This window comes from Garra rufa, chromosome 8, assembly GCF_049309525.1.
Source record: "Garra rufa chromosome 8, GarRuf1.0, whole genome shotgun sequence".
In the NCBI taxonomy this organism is placed as follows: domain Eukaryota; kingdom Metazoa; phylum Chordata; class Actinopteri; order Cypriniformes; family Cyprinidae; genus Garra; species Garra rufa.
This window is the reverse complement of record NC_133368.1, coordinates 25,574,832-25,591,259: the sequence shown is the minus strand read 5'-3', so window position 1 is coordinate 25,591,259 and position 16,428 is coordinate 25,574,832. Positions and strand designations below refer to the sequence as shown.

At 44.9% G+C, this 16,428-nt stretch overlaps 1 protein-coding gene across 1 annotated transcript in view; it reads left to right on the top strand.

Annotated features, from left to right (window-relative positions):
- The window catches only part of dnah7 (dynein, axonemal, heavy chain 7), a 96,923-nt gene that overhangs the window by 77,439 nt on the left and 3,056 nt on the right, over nt 1–16,428 (top strand). Inside the window, exons 58-64 of the mRNA XM_073845060.1 lie at nt 949–1,110; nt 1,956–2,141; nt 10,809–10,946; nt 11,034–11,264; nt 12,241–12,393; nt 14,121–14,298; nt 16,046–16,149. Coding sequence (XP_073701161.1) covers nt 949–1,110; nt 1,956–2,141; nt 10,809–10,946; nt 11,034–11,264; nt 12,241–12,393; nt 14,121–14,298; nt 16,046–16,149 — 1,152 coding nt within the window. The remainder of the gene's footprint in view (nt 1–948; nt 1,111–1,955; nt 2,142–10,808; nt 10,947–11,033; nt 11,265–12,240; nt 12,394–14,120; nt 14,299–16,045; nt 16,150–16,428) is intronic.

The window sequence follows — 16,428 nt, the reverse complement described above, 5'->3', positions numbered from 1 at the left end:
TTGAACATTAAACATGAACAAGTCTTTATCTTTACAGAATAAAACTAAAATAACAGCCTCATGCAAAGCATTCTGGGAACCAAAATCTGAAGGAAAAAAACAGAAAAAGGTTGATGAAGGTTTCTGGTTCCCAGAATGCTTTGCAGTAGGTTGTTATTTTATAGTTTTATTCTGTAAAGACAAAGACTTGTTAATGTTTAATGTTCATTTAACTTTGAACAAACTGTTGCCAGTAAATAACATAAATTAAAAATCTACAGTAAGTTACTGGCAACCAGCTGCAGAACTACAGCAAATTTTTTACAGTGTAGGAACTCAGTTTGGGGGAACTAAATTAGCTCCTACTTTAGAGTAGGGTCTAAAACAGTTCTATAGGAACTACCATTGACGTAAGTGTACGCAGATAGGCCAAATGCATACCAAACACCAATAACCCGGCATTTTTAAAAAGCTGTGTAAAATTATTTACTCCACAAACATGGAAAACAGCAATAAAGACCTGTTGTCTTTAGAGTTGTGTTCTTTCTCAGCCTTGATGATATGTAATACTAGCAACGCAAGTTGTCACAGGAGAGTTAGTAAGATTCTCATGCTCTTTCAATTGCATAAATTGTGCATTTACATCTCTGTTACCACAAAACCCACAACACACAACAAAAATAGCTCCAATCACGGCATCCTCCATTCACCGGTTGTTGGCGTTTGTAAATGCTGCAGTCGGCTGCTGTCGGCCACTTAAGGGTTCCTGCTGTCGGTGCGAATGTGACCAGGAAAACCGCAGAGGGGGAAATTGGTTCTCTAGGAACCACCATGCTGGCTAGTTCCTAGAACTAAGTTCTTAGAGCTACGTGGTGCGAAAGCTTTTGATCTGATGCATATCCTTTGATGGTCTTTGTTTATTTTTAAACTCCTTTATATATAATAAAAGCAGCATCTGTGTGTTTTCAGGCTGTGTTTAAGAAGCTGCTGTTCAGCCTGTGCTTCTTCCACGCCTTGACCCAGGAGAGGAGAAAATTTGGTCCTCTAGGTTGGAACATTCCTTATGAGTTCAATGAGACAGACTTGCGGATCTCAGTCCAGCAGCTACACATGTTCTTGGACCAGTACGAGGTAAGATCACACAACTACCTGTCTCGTCTTTGTATTCACACACAAACAAATTTTCTTTCATTTTGCTTGAATCACACACACACTCTTCATATCACCCTCTTCCTTTTCATGCTTTCCAGCGCGCCCCTTAAACCGCCCCTAAAAAAGCGTTCTTGACATTTTCCCCAACTTCAGAGAAGCACTCCTCATACTTCCCTTCCTCCTTTCAAAACAAGCAGGCTGCACAAACTGATCAAGAGCCTCCCTGAATGCTCTGACATTTCTCCAGTGCTATGAGTGCCACCCACTGCATTAGCAAGGGAAATTTCAACAGGAAATGTCACAATCCTGCCACTCCTCTGTCCATCTTTTCATATCCCGCCTGAAGATCGTTTTATCGAACCCACCAGCCTGACATGCACCTCCACTTAATAAAAAAGAGCCTTTGTTGAGTGGCCATGCTTTTAAGACACATGAAAGGTTGTTGTTCGGTTTTCTTGTCTTTTTTAAAGTAATCTAAACAATAGGGTGAAAAAGTTGAGGCACAGCCCTCACCTGAGATGACTTTGTTAGAGTCATGGTCAAAGTGATGCTTCATGCAGTATATGTAGCCACACTTTTCAAAACGAAAATCAATAGCACTCATGATAAGAAAGGTGAGTCGTAATCATGAGGAATCAAACCTTTCTTGATATTTTGGAGATAAAATAGCTTCACTAGTCCAAAAAGAGCTGAGTTGCAAAAACGCTTCATGGCATGATTACTTAGCCTGACCATCCCAAGACATAAATGTTATGTATTGTTCATATTATTAAGTTTAGTGTTGGTTTTATGTTGATTTTTCTTGTTTTGTGTGTCCTTATTAGGAGATCCCTTTTGATGCTCTTCGCTACATGACAGGAGAGTGCAACTACGGAGGTCGTGTCACAGATGACTGGGATCGCAGGACCCTGCGCACAATCCTTTCCATCTTTTACACCCCCGAGGTCACTGACAGCGCTGACTACAAGTTTGACCCTAGTGGCCTGTATTACTCACCACCAGAAGGAGATGTAAGTGACATACACTATACTTAACTGACAAAAATGATGAACAACATATTTAGTCTGTCATATAAAGGGATGTAATGTTATTATCAATATCATGGTTCCCTTCCGGGAACTCGAGCCGCGTCAGGAACGCTATGGGGAACACCATTGGCGGGCCGCACTCTGAACTATGTCTAACAACCAATGAAATGACGGGAGTGACGTCACAGGCGCGGTGACGTCATCGACCGGGAAGTATAAAGCGCGTGCGTTTGAAGCCGGCGGCAGCTTTTGTCATTCAGCGAGAGCGCTCTGTGTCTGTGTCTGTGTCTGTCTCGGTCATACTGCTGTTTTTTCGTGCCAGTTTGCACGGCTTTTATTTGAGTAGTATGACCTTTAAAATGCAACCATGGGGGAAAGAAGTGTTACGAAACTAGGCGGTACAAGCAGCCACATAGATAGTGTGTTCCTCCCTGCCAATGCTTCATTGTTGGTGGGGATACACACAGTCTATGTGCGGTCTGCTTGAGTGTAGAGCACGCACAGTCAGCCCTCGAAAAGGCTGACTGTCCACAGTGTGAGCGTAAAAATTCTCCACTGTGGGTGCTCCACAGAAGGCTCTCTTCAAGGAGGGAGCCTTCGCCAGCGTTTCTCGCGGGTCTGGCCCCGCTTCCGCCGAGGCGGAGCGGTTGCTGCACTCGCTGGGATCGCGGCTCGATCTATTAGAGGGACCGGAGACGGGTGTTTTAATAATACCCTATCTCCTCTCCTATCTGGTGGATCGGTAAACCTTTTTTCTGGATGAGGAAGCCCGCAATGCGGTTACTTCCCTCCAGGAAAGGTATTCAACGCTTTCCATATCTTCCTCCGAGGAGGTTGATGTGAAGTGCGTTGTCAAAAGTATTCAACCGCCCCCCCTGATCGCCTCAGTATGATGAGCTGGTGGTTGTGCTGACTGTGCATTAGCTAAATAAGCAAACATGAGCCGCAGAAAAGCAAACGTTTTGCTTCCTGCGGACTAAGTCAGCACTTCCAAACGGAGCTTTCTGTCCTTCCCGATCTACATTGAGTTTTAGATCTGGGAAAAACTAGAAAGTAAAGATGACGCCGCGGGTTGAACAGACGCTATCAGCCTCTGTTCCCCGGTCTAGGCATCATTTTTGAAAGCTCCGTCTTTGCTCTTCAGGCCGCCTAATAAAACTTCAGGTTTGATGAGCAAATGAACACGTGTCGGGGTTCCTGACGGGAAAGATTTAACCCCAGCCGTGTACCAGCTCTCCACATCAGAGGCGCAGAAACAGAGCGTTGCCGCCCGCGTTCCTCCGGCTATGCCTAGAGGACCCGGAAAGCAACGCTCTAAGTCGGGGGCTTCCAAGAAAAAGAAGAGGTTCAACCTGAGGGTCGTCCTCCAATCTAGGAAGTCCTCGGCTAAACGGCTCAGGGCCGTTGAGGGCAGCCCCTCGCGAGGGGGTTTGCACCGTACCTCCGGGTGCGGGTTTCAGACCCCTTCGTGGCCCTCAGGAGATGAGTCAGCTAACCCTGCCAGTGTTACAGGGCGTGGCGATCTCCCGCGAACATCCTCTAGCTGTCCCGCCCGGAAACGTAGCGGCCCTGGAGAGTTCGCAGCCCCCGCGGGGGACTTCCGAGGAGCTAGTTCAGGAGCTTCCTGCCAGCTTGCTGTTACAGGTCTCCGAGTTAGTTCCTCGAGTAAATCCAGACACCAGTCTCGAGAGGCTGGTACCCTAAGTAAACTCTCTGGCAGCGTGGAAACTACTGCCAAATGTTTCAAGTGGGTCCTGCGTACTGTAGAGAAAGGTTACACTATTCAGTTCGGCGCTAGCCGACACCTTTCAGCGGGGTAAACCCCGAGCAGGGTCTGGAACAGGAAGTCAGTACAGGAAGTTTCTCAGGCTCGCTTTCGGGGGCAAAGCTCACCAATACAGAGTACTTCCTTTCGGCCTAGCTCTCACCCGAACTTTCACGAAGTGTGTGGATGCTGCTCTGGCTCCTCCGTGATTCCAGGACATCCGCATACTCGACTGGTCGATTCTGGCCAGCTCAGAATAATTAGCGGCTCAACATCGAGGTGTTGTTCTCGCTCTCATGAAAGAATTGGGGTTGAGACTCAACACCAAGAAGGGTGTGATTTCTAAAAACCACTTATCTAGGTGTAGTCTAGGATTCGACCACGATGCAGGCACGAATGTCACCTGCTCGGTTCGAGTCGATCCTTACTGCAGTAAATGCGGTCAAGCTAGGCCCGTCACCCACTGTCTACAGTCCCAAGTACTGTTAGGTCTTATGGCAGCCGCTTCCAATGTGATACCTTTTGGACTGCTGCTTATGAGACCACTTCAGTGGTGGCTCAAACCAGGCGGTTCTCCCCGAGGGGAAACCCATTTCGCAAGATCAAGGTCACGCGGCCCTGCCTACGTGCCTTAGCCATGTGGAAGAAACCCTGGTTTCTCTCTCAGGGTCCGGTTCTGGGAGCTCCTCGTCGCCGCGTCATGCTAGCGACGGACGCATCCCTCACCGGATGGGGAGGCGGTCATGAGTGGCCGCTCAACCCAAGGCCTGTGGAGCAATCCCAAATCGCCTAGAGATGCTAGCCGTGTTCCACGCCCTGAAGTGTTTCCTTCCAGAAGGTATCCGCTCACGCCCCTTATATAAGCTGGCGTACCGGATTCTCCTATGGTCTTAAGGAAAGACTTCTCTCCCTGAGAGAGCAGTCCAGTATCTCTGGACGTGGGAGCAGACGTCCTGCCAGGCAGGGGCTGAGGCCCGGGGAATGGATGCTTCACCCAGAGGTGGTGAAGCAGATCTGGAGAACATTTGGCCAGGCACAGGTGGACCTGTTTGCGACTCAAGAGACATCGCACTGTCCCCTCTGGTACTCTCTAGTTCCTCCAGCTCCACTGGGGCTGGATGCCATGGCACAGACGTGGCCGAGGCTGCGTCTGTACGCCTTTCCCCTGATCGCTCTGCTCCCGGGAGTTCTGGAACGGGTCCGTCGGTTTCAAGTGCGGCTGCTACTAGTAGCCCCGTACTGGCCGGCACGAGTATGGTTCTCGGACCTGGTATCTCTCCTAGACGGCTCTCCGTGGGAGATTCCCGTCAGGAGGGACCTCCTGTCTCAGGCTGGGGGCGCAATATGCCACCCCCACCCAGAGAAGTGGAGGTTATGGGTGTGGCCCCTGAGGGGGCACAACTCATAGGAGCGGGTCTCTCAACCGAGGTTGCTGATACCCTTCTTCAATCCAGAGCTCCCTCTACGAGGAAACTGTATGGCCTTAAGTGGAACTTATTCACGAGATGGTGCCGTGAGCACCACCTGGACCCAGTCAACTGCCCGGTCGGTACAGTTCTGGAGTTCCTACAGTCTCGCCTTTCCGCAGGGCTAGCTCACTCCACCCTGAGGGTTACGTGGCGGCTATAAACGCCTTCCACGCCCCTCTAGGTGGCCTCTCAGTGGGCAAGTACCCCCTGGTCACACGTTTCCTCCACGGTCGGGAGATCGAGGCTTCATCAGGAAGTAATGAAGCATGGAGACTCAGAAGTTGGGACCTCTGGCGACTCGATAGATATCGCAAGGTTCTCTCTGGTTCTCCTTAGTGCCTCCAGGTCCGCCCGGACTGGACGCCATAGTACAGACGTGGCTGAGGCTGCGTCTGTACACATTCTCCCGATCACTGTGCACCCTGGAGTTCTGGAAAGAGCATGCCGGCATCGTCACGGCTAGTCCAACCATGGCCTTGGACCTTCCCTCTCAAGCTGGGGGCGCGGCCTGCTACCCCCACATGGAGAGGTGGAAAGTTATGAGTATGGCCCCTGGGGGGGCGCAACTCATAGACTCGGGTCTCTCAACCGAGGTTGTTAAGACCCTGCTCCTATCCAGAGCTCCCTTCACGAGGAAACCTTAAGTGGAACCTGTTTGCTTCATGGTGTCACGAACACCATCTAGACCAAGTTACTGCCCGTTGGTACAGTACTGAGTCCTCGCAAACCCACAAAACCAGCTCACTCCATCCTGAGGGTGTTCGTGGCGGCTTATTGGCCTACCACGCCCCTCGTGGTGGCTCGTCGGTATGGTTTCCTCGGTGGTGCACTCAGGTTGAGACCCTGAGGGGTCTCAAGCCTCTATTACCTCCATTCTTGGAGTGCGACCAATGGGAAGTATATCTGTCCAGTATGCGCACTGGGCACATACGGCCACAAAGAAAGCATGTGGCACGTTCAGAGCTATCAGTAGATGGATCACAGATGCCATTCCTACTACTTCCAAGTCCTCTGGTCTCCCAGCTCCATGGGGAGCCAAGACTTACTCCTTCTGAGGCTGCCTGCCTCCAAAAGCTCTGACAGCAGGTGTCCCCCTCCAGGACATCTGCAATGCTGCGGGTTGGTCCTCGCCCCTGACAATTGGTCCTCGCCCCTGACATTCGTCAGGTACTATGAGCTTGACCTCAGAGCCGCTCCAGGCTCGGCTGTACTCTCGGCCTAGTGCGCTAGGCCTAGAGGGTTAGCCACCTCCCTAGCCAGGAGGAGACTTCTCAAGGCGCATTCTTTCTGCGGAAAGAAGAGAAGTCGTTTTCGCCACGACGCTCCTCGTGTGCCCGAGGGCCGAGGAGTGTCCCTGCATCCTCGCGAGCCTGAGGGCCGAGGAGCAGACCTAAAAGCCTCTTGTCCGTGTAATGCTAGACAAAGGCTCATACTCTCGCGTCCCGGTATGCTTACCAGGCCGAGCTTCCGGTCCCTCTTGTTCTGGTTACCCCCAGACAAAGGACTAAGACTCCTCGTGAGCCCGAGGGCCGAGGAGTACCTCTCGCACTGGCTGGCGAACCAGGCAGAGGTCACGGTTCTCGTGTGCCTGAGGGCCGAGAACTGCACAGCCCTCTTGTCCGCGGAATGCTAGACAATGGCTTTATTCTCCTCGTGTTCTGACGCAGGATGCTATCAGACCGAGTGTATTTCGGTCCCTCTGGTTTCTGGCTTTCCCCAGACCAAGGACTAAGACTCCTCGTCTGCCTTCAAATAAGGCCGAGGAGTGCCTCATGCATTGGCTGGCTACCAGGCAGAGGCCCCTATTGTCTTCCCCGTGAGCCCGAGGGCCGGGGATTGCAGTGCCCTCTTGTCCGCGTAATGCTAGACAATGGCTTATTCCCTCGCGTCCTGGCGGAGCTCCAGGCCGAGCCTTGGGTCCCTCTTGTTCTGGCTGAACCCCCAGACAAAGGATCACCCTCTCCTCGTGTGCCCGAGGGCCGAGGAGCCTTGAGGTCAAGCTCACCGTCCTCGTGGGTCTGCGGACCGAGGACTTCCCACACCATCTGTCCGCCGAGTGCTAGACAGTGGTCATTCGGTCCCTCTTGTTCTGGCTAACTCCCAGACAAAGGACTAAGACTCTGCGTGTGCCTGAGGGCCGCGGAGTACCTCTCGCTCTGGCTGGCGACCAGACAGAGGAAGACTACCATTCCTCGTGTGCCTGCGGGCCGAGGAGCACTCTTGGGGTCGAGTGCACTGTCCTCGTGGGTCTGCGGACCGAGGACTACCTAACACCATCTGTCCGCCGAGTGCTAGACAGTGGTCGTTGCAGTCCCTCCTGTTCTGGCCACTCCCAGACAAAGGACTAAGACTCCTCGTGTGCCCGAGGGCCGAGGAGCACCTCTCGCTCTGGCTGGAGACCAGACAGAGGTAGAACCCCATTCCCCGTGTGCCTGCGGGCCGGGGAGCACTCTTGAGGTCGAGTGCATTGTCCTCCTGGACCAAGGACTACCTACACCATCTGTCCGCCGAGTGCTAGACAGTGGTCATTCGGTCCCTCTTGTTCTGGCTAACCCCCAGACAAAGGACTAAGACTCTGCGTGTGCCTGAGGGCCGCGGAGTACCTCTCGTTCTGGCTGGCGACCAGACAGAGGAAGACTACCATTCCTCGTGTGCCCGAGGGCCGAGGACTACAGGGCCTTCTTGTCCGCGGAATGCTAGACAAGGGCTCTTTCCTTTCCACCCTGGTTGAGCAGACACTCGCAGGGCTCGGAAATTATGGGGGCGTTGGTAGTCTCGTTCCCCATAGCGTTCCTGACGCGGCTCGAGTTCCCGGAAGGGAACGTCTCGGGTTACGTATGTAACCTTAGTTCCCTGAGGGAACGAGACGCCGCGTCTCGGACCATAATTCCCGCACCCTGCGGCGCTCGCTTCATTCCTTAAAGAGCTGCCGCCGGCTTCAAACGCACGCGCTTTATACTTCCCGGTCGATGACGTCACCGCGCCTGTGACGTCACTCCCGTCATTTCATTGGTTGTTAGACATAGTTCAGAGTGCAGCCCGCCAATGGCGTTCCCCATAGCGTTCCTGACGCGGCGTCTCGTTCCCTCAGGGAACTAAGGTTACATACGTAACCCGAGACGTTTTGCAATAGCAAAACCCAATATCATCATGGTCACATGACAATATAAAACGACAGATCTTCTGGGCTAAAAGTGTAGTTTTTAAAAATATGTTTAAACTTCTTATTCTAACATAAAAGGTCTTTTAAAGTTGTGTTTTGGGCCATTATGCACAGTGTATGTCAAACGAACTAAAACCGATATGACAATATGATATGACTAACAATGTGACTTAATCACTTCATCAAGTCTGCTTTCGCTGCATGTTTCAAAGTGAGGCACGCAACTAGTTTAGGTGATCAGCTTGTGATCCGGTGTTTTCCACGCCTCAGAACGGCTCAGTTCACAGCAAATCTAGTGGACTTCTTAACTGCATGTGCTGTGAGTTTACCGCGTGTTTGGGAATGCAGTGGCCACCAGTTTTGCTTTATTTTCATTCCAGATGATTACAGCATTTCACTAGGTTTGCAGTGAGATGCGTTTTTGCAAGCCTGTTTTCACTGAAGCTGGAGTTTTCCGTCAAAATAAAAGCTTAAAAGTGCAATATGAATTACTGAAAGGTAGCGTTTTGAATGGGTAAAGTTACTGCTGTCCAAATTCAAAATATCTCTTTCAAGTGTAGAAATAAGGAAAGAAGCACTGTCATTTCCCTACTGTAGTGTAAAGCAAAAATAATATACCTTTGAAATATCCATTTTCATTTCATTTACAGTGCAATTTGTTTTTATAATATATGGCTATTACTGTCATAGGAACAACAATATTATAAAATTGTTGTTATTATTATTATTATTATATTCTAATTTGTTTGGCTTCCTAAAACACCAGTGTGAATGTAATTTAGAAACAGTATACCACAACTAAAAAGAGGGTTGAGTCCCTTCAGGTTCAGGTACAAGTCAATTCACTAATTTATTCCTGACTTAAGTTTTCTTAGTTAAGAACATGGATTGGAGCTCTTAATTCTGAACTCTCAAAGTGCATTTGATAGAAAAAGTTAACTTTGAAATATACAAAATTTTCATTTTTTTTAAATATTGCAATAAATATCATATTGTGGACTTCATATCAGATTTTTATATTGTTACATCCCTAGTCATATATAATACCGTTCCAAAGTTTGAGGTTGGATTTTTTATTTTATTTTATGTTTTTGAAAGAAACTTCTTATGCTCACCAAAACTGCATTTGTTTGATCAAAAATACAGTTAAAACAGTAATATTCTGAAATATTATTACAAATGAAAATATCTGTTTTCTATTTTAATATATTTTAATATAATATAAGCTGAATTTTTAACAGCCATTATTTCAGTCTTTAGTGTCACATGTTCCTTCAGAAATCATTCTAATATGCTGATATAATGCTCAAGAAAAATGTGTTATTATTATCGATGTAGAAAATGGTTGTTCTGTTTAATATTTTTGTGAAAACTGATTTTTTTTTTTCAGGATTCTTTGTCAAGTCAAAGATTAGTTCTTTTTTAAGCTCATTTACTTAAAGAAAAAAAAATCAGATAATAAAAAGTCATATGAAAATAACACAAAAAGACAAGAAAATGTAAGCTTTTTTTAGAATCAGCAGGGTTGATTAAGTTATCAATCTTAAAAGAACATATTTTATAGTCTAAAAAGCTTGTCCAGTTCTAAAGAGGTTATGTCAGACAAAATTTCCACAGCTGACATTAAAGCTAGTTCAATATTTCTGTCATATAAAATTCAAAGAGATTCTCTACAGAGATACCACTGGAAACCAAACTGAACTAAGGCTTCATTTTCCTTCCTTCCATCATATTTCCTTCAAAGGAGGAACATATGCACCTCTGCAAGCCAAGGTTTCTCATTCAAAAGCCTGAGAGGAAGCAATTATAAGAGAAAACAACAATTCTGGACTTTGTACAAGGTGTTTGTCAGCTCGTGGGTCAGAATCCCTCCCACATTATACGGCTGTGTTTAAAATGCCTACAGATATAATTGACTTTTGTAAACAAAGAACATGCATCTTTTGGAGAGGCATTGGTCCGCCTCTTTATGAAAGTTCTGAAAAGGAATTATGAGCTGTAAGTTCAATAACTACACACAGCGGGTTGCTGCCAGTGGTGATGTCTGATTTATTTGCGAGCACATGTATAATCTATGCCCAATTTTATTTGGCATTTTCTCTCAAAATCTTTTATTCATGAATGTCATTTGCATAGCCATTATTATAAATGTCAGCAATCTCAAGGGTAGCCTGTTTTAAGTGCATGCCATTATTTAGCGTCGCCATCCTGGATTTAGTGTTGCATTAAGAAGCTGATTGTTTCTCTTTCAGTATAACAGCTACATTGAGTACACCAAGACACTTCCTCTAAATCCCTCACCTGAAATCTTTGGCATGAATGCCAATGCTGATATTACTAAGGACCAAGTGGAAACGCAACTGCTATTTGACAGCATCCTTCTCACTCAGGTGCATAAAGATAGTTTATTGGTGCAAACTAGATAGTTTAAGTAGCTTTTTAACGACCTGTTTAAGTACATTTTGTTCCCATTTCAGTCCCGTTCTTCAGGTGGCAGTGCTGCATCCTCAGATGACATGGTGTACGAGGTGGCTGCAGACATTCTCAATAAACTTCCTCAAGATTTCGATACAGATGCTGCCATGCGCAAGTACCCCACCAGCTACAACCAAAGCATGAACACAGTACTGGTGCAGGAGATGGGACGATTCAACAAACTCCTCCAGACCATCCGGGATTCATGTGTCAACATCCAGAAGGCCATCAAGGTCAGAACAAAACCACTGTGAAGGGTCAGCCTTTTATCGATCATGTTTTCAGGTCCTCATTCTTTCTGTTCCGAGCACAAATTGAACTCCAATGAGAATTTGCAGGCTACCGGAAGCATTGTTGCTTAGCTGATAGTTGGGGGATTTTTCTTGTTAGCCACATTCATTTAACTTTTTAAGAATATGTGGTGGCATTTCATGTCACGCTAATGTACATAATTGTCTAATTACATTTATTTACAATGTAAATGATTTTTTGGAAAGTTGCATTTTAAATTGGTAATTCTAATAATCATGACACTTTTGTTTGCATTGATCTGTTGTTTTAAATTTGCACAATTTTTGTATTATGCTACTTATTTCCACACAAATGCAAAGTTTTTGAACATTCACTCCCTGCTGAAAGATACGAGGAAAATTCATTGTGCCTCAGGGCATGTCCTAATGCTGTGCACTCCAGCTGAGCCTCCTTGTCCTTTAGTTTGACTGACAGCTCTGATCCCCGTTAGCATTACCGCCCCGCAGGGTGAGATGGATGCATATGCTGAGATCTGATCACAACCCTGGCTTTCATTTACACATTGTGAACCCTTATCCTATAATCTAACCCTAAAATAATCCCTTTATCTTTTCTGACTACAGCTTGATTTCTGCTCTAAGGAACCTCTCTCCTTATACCCTTTCATTATCATTCACAATCATACATCTCTATACCACATCAAATACAGACCTTTGAAACTAGCCCTTAGAAAGACATAAAGAAAAGGACAACATAACTTCCCTAGAAGATAAAAGGCCTGTAAACATGACTGTGAGGAATTGCAAATGTGCTCAGATTTTTTAAACCAAGTAGATTTTGAGTGATACTGTGCTTCTAAAAACTCAATCAATAAAAAAGAAGAACAGTTAGAAGGACACAATCCAGGTAGAAGGACACAAAAAAAACCTCAATGAATGCATGTGTGTCTTGCCACAGGGTCTGGTGGTTATGTCTGCTGAACTCGAGGAAGTTGTCAGCAGCATTCTGAAGGGCCGCATCCCTGCCATGTGGATGAAGAAGTCGTATCCCAGCCTCAAACCACTGGGAAGCTACATCAATGACTTTCTTGAAAGACTCAAGTTTTTACAGGTAAACTCTGTAGTCATAAAGCATGTACAGTAGTATACTTTCTATTCCTTAATACATTTATTGCACAAGGATGCATTAAAGGCACAATATGTAAGATTTTTTGATTAAAATATGCAAAAAACACTAGAACAGTGTTATATATTTTGTTGACTTGTGTATTTACATTCTCCAAAGTGTTTCCAAGAATGTTTAAATCCAGAGAAATAAGGTATTTAACAAGTGTAACGGACTGTGTCATTGTGTTGCCAGCCATTGACGTCATACACCCTCAATTCCAGGTTTAATTTAGTAGGAAACATGGAAACACCAAAGACGCTTTAATATGTTATATGTTTTATTAGACAGGCAAACGAATGCAGAGAGCAGCATTATAACAGAAATTTCAGAACACTCAAATGTATCTAGTATGATAAAATAGCACTGCTTTACCCCACATGCGCATGACCTGAGCAGGAAGCGGTCGACAGTAGCATAATAAAAGTTCCGCTGCTTTCGAGCCATGTGTCATGCTCATTTCTCATTAGCAATCGCTCCAGCGGCCTCGTTTTGCTTCCACGCTTTCACTAACACAAGATGTTGTCAAATTACGCCTTTGCTTCTTTGTTTTGAATATGCGCCTTCTAGCAGTGAAAATTAAATACTGTGCCTTTAAATTGATCAAAAGCTACACTAAGGACATTTACATAATGTTCAAATAAATGCTAATAGCAAGGTAAATTAGCATTAGAGTGCAATTCCATAAAAGCACCATCAAAAGACGGTTTGCCCTGGCGCAAGCTGTTAGTAAAACTTGCTATAGGGTTCCACAAACACAGTTCTATAATAATTATATAACCACAATACATCAAAATTTATAGTGATTCATTCAAAGTCTTTTCTTCAGATCGATTGTTTTCCAATGAGTTGTTTCGATACTCAAAAGCACATTCATACAGTACATAAAGCATTCTAGTGTGCATTGTGAGCCACGAGAAAATCACATGAAATGTAACTGACCTACTGTGTCATTCAGTGAGCTCAGATTAGAACACTGCTTGAGCAAAAGACTGAACTGTAAATGTATTATGCAAATACTCTTTCTCTGAATTAAGATAAAACAAAAAAAAATTAGCCTGTTACATTCTAAAGGCTTCTTTTTGGCCTTGAACTTATGCTCTGTTTGAATAGGCGTGGTGGATTGTACACTCGGATATAAACGCCCGCAGCTATGACTGGCTAACAGTTGTGTATGTTTGAAAGCCTGCGTTCCTCATAGATGGACTCTGCTTCTATTTAGGTCAAAAACACATAAATAGTACATATTAAACAAGCTATGATAACAGACAAAGCAATCCGCGGTAAAATGAAGTGAACAAAGGACCAAGTTCTTACCGACGTTGTCTGTTTTTGCAGTGTTTTCTACAATTTGGCACTGCACAGCGTCTTCTTGTATTCGGAGCCACTCTACACCTGTTATTTACACTACATACACGAATCGATGGGCGGGGCTAAACAGGCAGTGATGTAGAAAAAGGTGTTGAAGTGCCACATTCCACAATCTGTCATTTTGGCAGATTGCCTTCAATATAAGCTGTTTTTAGACTAACAACAAAAAAAATAAGTTATGAAACTTACAGGATGTTTTTATAGTTCAGTGTCAAAGAATATTATGTCAAAAGATCAAGGGAATTTTAATTTATCAGTTCATGACCCCTTTAATATGAGTTTCATCTCTGTCATTCACACAGGATTGGTACGTGGATGGCACGCCTGCAGTGTTCTGGATGTCCGGGTTTTTTTTCACCCAGGCCTTCCTGACTGGAAGCCAGCAGAATTACGCCCGAAAATACACCATGCCCATTGACCTGCTCAGCTTCGACTTTGAAGTCATGGAGGACAAGGAATACAAAAACCCCCCAGAGGATGGTGAGAAAGACAAAGAGGGAGTATTGACAAGCATGAAATGTAAAATATATGAGAGGGAAATGGGTAACAAGTGACAAAAGGAATGAGAGACGCACAGTTTCATTAACCCCTCGCCGCGGCTGAGTGCCATCAATCAGAGTCAACATTACAGTGCTCTGACATCAGACCCCTGCTGCTCTTTCATCAGTACATGATGAGCATCTCTCCAGAGGAAACCCATCTCTCTGAGGCCATCACACACTGCATGAGGCTGTTTATGTCTGTCTTTGACTTTAACAGATACTTTGTTGTGTCTGCTTCATTTTTTATAGTTCAGTCAGTGTATAAAATGGAAAGAGTCTTTAGTCAGTGTGCTTCATTATTCAAGTATTTTATTTTTAGGATTTTCTAGTAAATTCTCCTACATTTTCAATGCAAAAATAATACTTGAAGTATAAATCTTTAAGCTTACAAGCCAAATCAAATTGCGCTCCCAGCTAAACTTTTAACCAGTGACATCCATTTAATCCTGTGTCCTTGTGAAGAGACATCACATCAGTCACCACAACACTGTGTTTGACCTAAAGCAGTATGTTTTAATTATGGCCATTGCTGAAGATGGATGAATGTGACCTAAGTGTGAACACGGTCAATGATCAGTCTATGTAAAATCAGCTGCTCCTGAATTTAAAGTAACACATTAAACAAGTAGCAGGTAACAGGTTTTGAGATATTGGTTTAATGCAGGGGTAGGCAAGTTTGGTCCTAGAGAGCTGCAGTCCTGCACAGTTTAGCTCCAACCCTGGAAAAAAAACTCACCCTTTTATAGCCTTAGTAATCCTGAAGACATTGATTAGCTTGTTGAGGTATGTTTGATTAGGGTTGGAGCTGAACTTTGCTCTCTAGGACCGAACTTGCCTACCCCTGTTTTGATGTGTCTTATGGTCTGGTATAAAAGGTATGTCATATAAGACATTTTTAAAGCCATTTAAACACAGTTTACATATACTTCACAAACAAACTCCACGAATATGGAAAACAGTGATAAATGGACTATTCCTCTTAAAGGAATAGTTCACCCAAAAATGAAAATACTGTCATCAATTACTCACCCAAATGTCGTTCTAAACCTGTAAGACCTTTGTTCATCTTCAGAAGGCAAATTAAGATATTTTTTAGGAAATCTGAGAGCTTTCTGACCCTGCATAGACAGTAAAGGCCCACAAAAGTAGTAAGGACACTGATAAATTAGTCCATGTGACATCAGTGGCTCAACCAAGATTTTATGAAGCTACCAGAATACTTTTTTGTGTACAAAGAAAACAAAAATGACTTTATTTAACAATTTCTTTTCTGCTATTTTATCGATGTCCTTACTACCTTTCTGGGCCTTGGGAATTACGTTGCTGTCTTTGCAGGGTCAGAAACCTTTTATCAAAAATGATCTTTATTTGTGTTCCGAAGATGAACAAAGGTCTGATGGGTTTGGAACATCAGGGTTACATTTTTGGGTGAACTACCCCTATAAGTCCAGGCACTTCTCTATCCTCCAGTTGTTGACATTATTAAATGCTGTTTAGATGACGTTGTTTTTAGTCAGAATTCTTACTGGCGGTGCAAATACAACCAGGTAATTGGCCCTAGGAGAAAATTTAGCTCTTGAGGGACCTAGTGGATATCCTGTAACTACCCAGTGCGAAAGTCCTTATGCAGTACCCATACTTCTTCTAATTATTAATCCTCAGTACTTTCTGTTTTTTGTGCTCAGGTGTTTACATCCGTGGCCTTTTTTTGGATGGTGCCCGATGGGATCGGAGAACAAAACGCTTGGCAGAGTCTTTCCCCAAAATCCTGCATGACACCATGCCTGTGGTGAGAAGCTGTAAAATGTATCATTTCAGTCAAATGAGGCTGATGACATCATGCATAGCCCCTGATGTGGGTACATATTACACACAGAGATTTAAGTCACGAGAAAGTGATTCCATTCCAGTGAGAAATGTATTAAACCTGCAAATACTTGCCATTCAAAGTTTCAGTGCAGTTCAAATAAATGTATTTGCCTGTTGGCAAACTATAAAAGTAACTATGAAAACAATTTTGAGAAAAAATATTTTTTTCTCATTTTTTAGAAGCATGCGAAAATGTGAT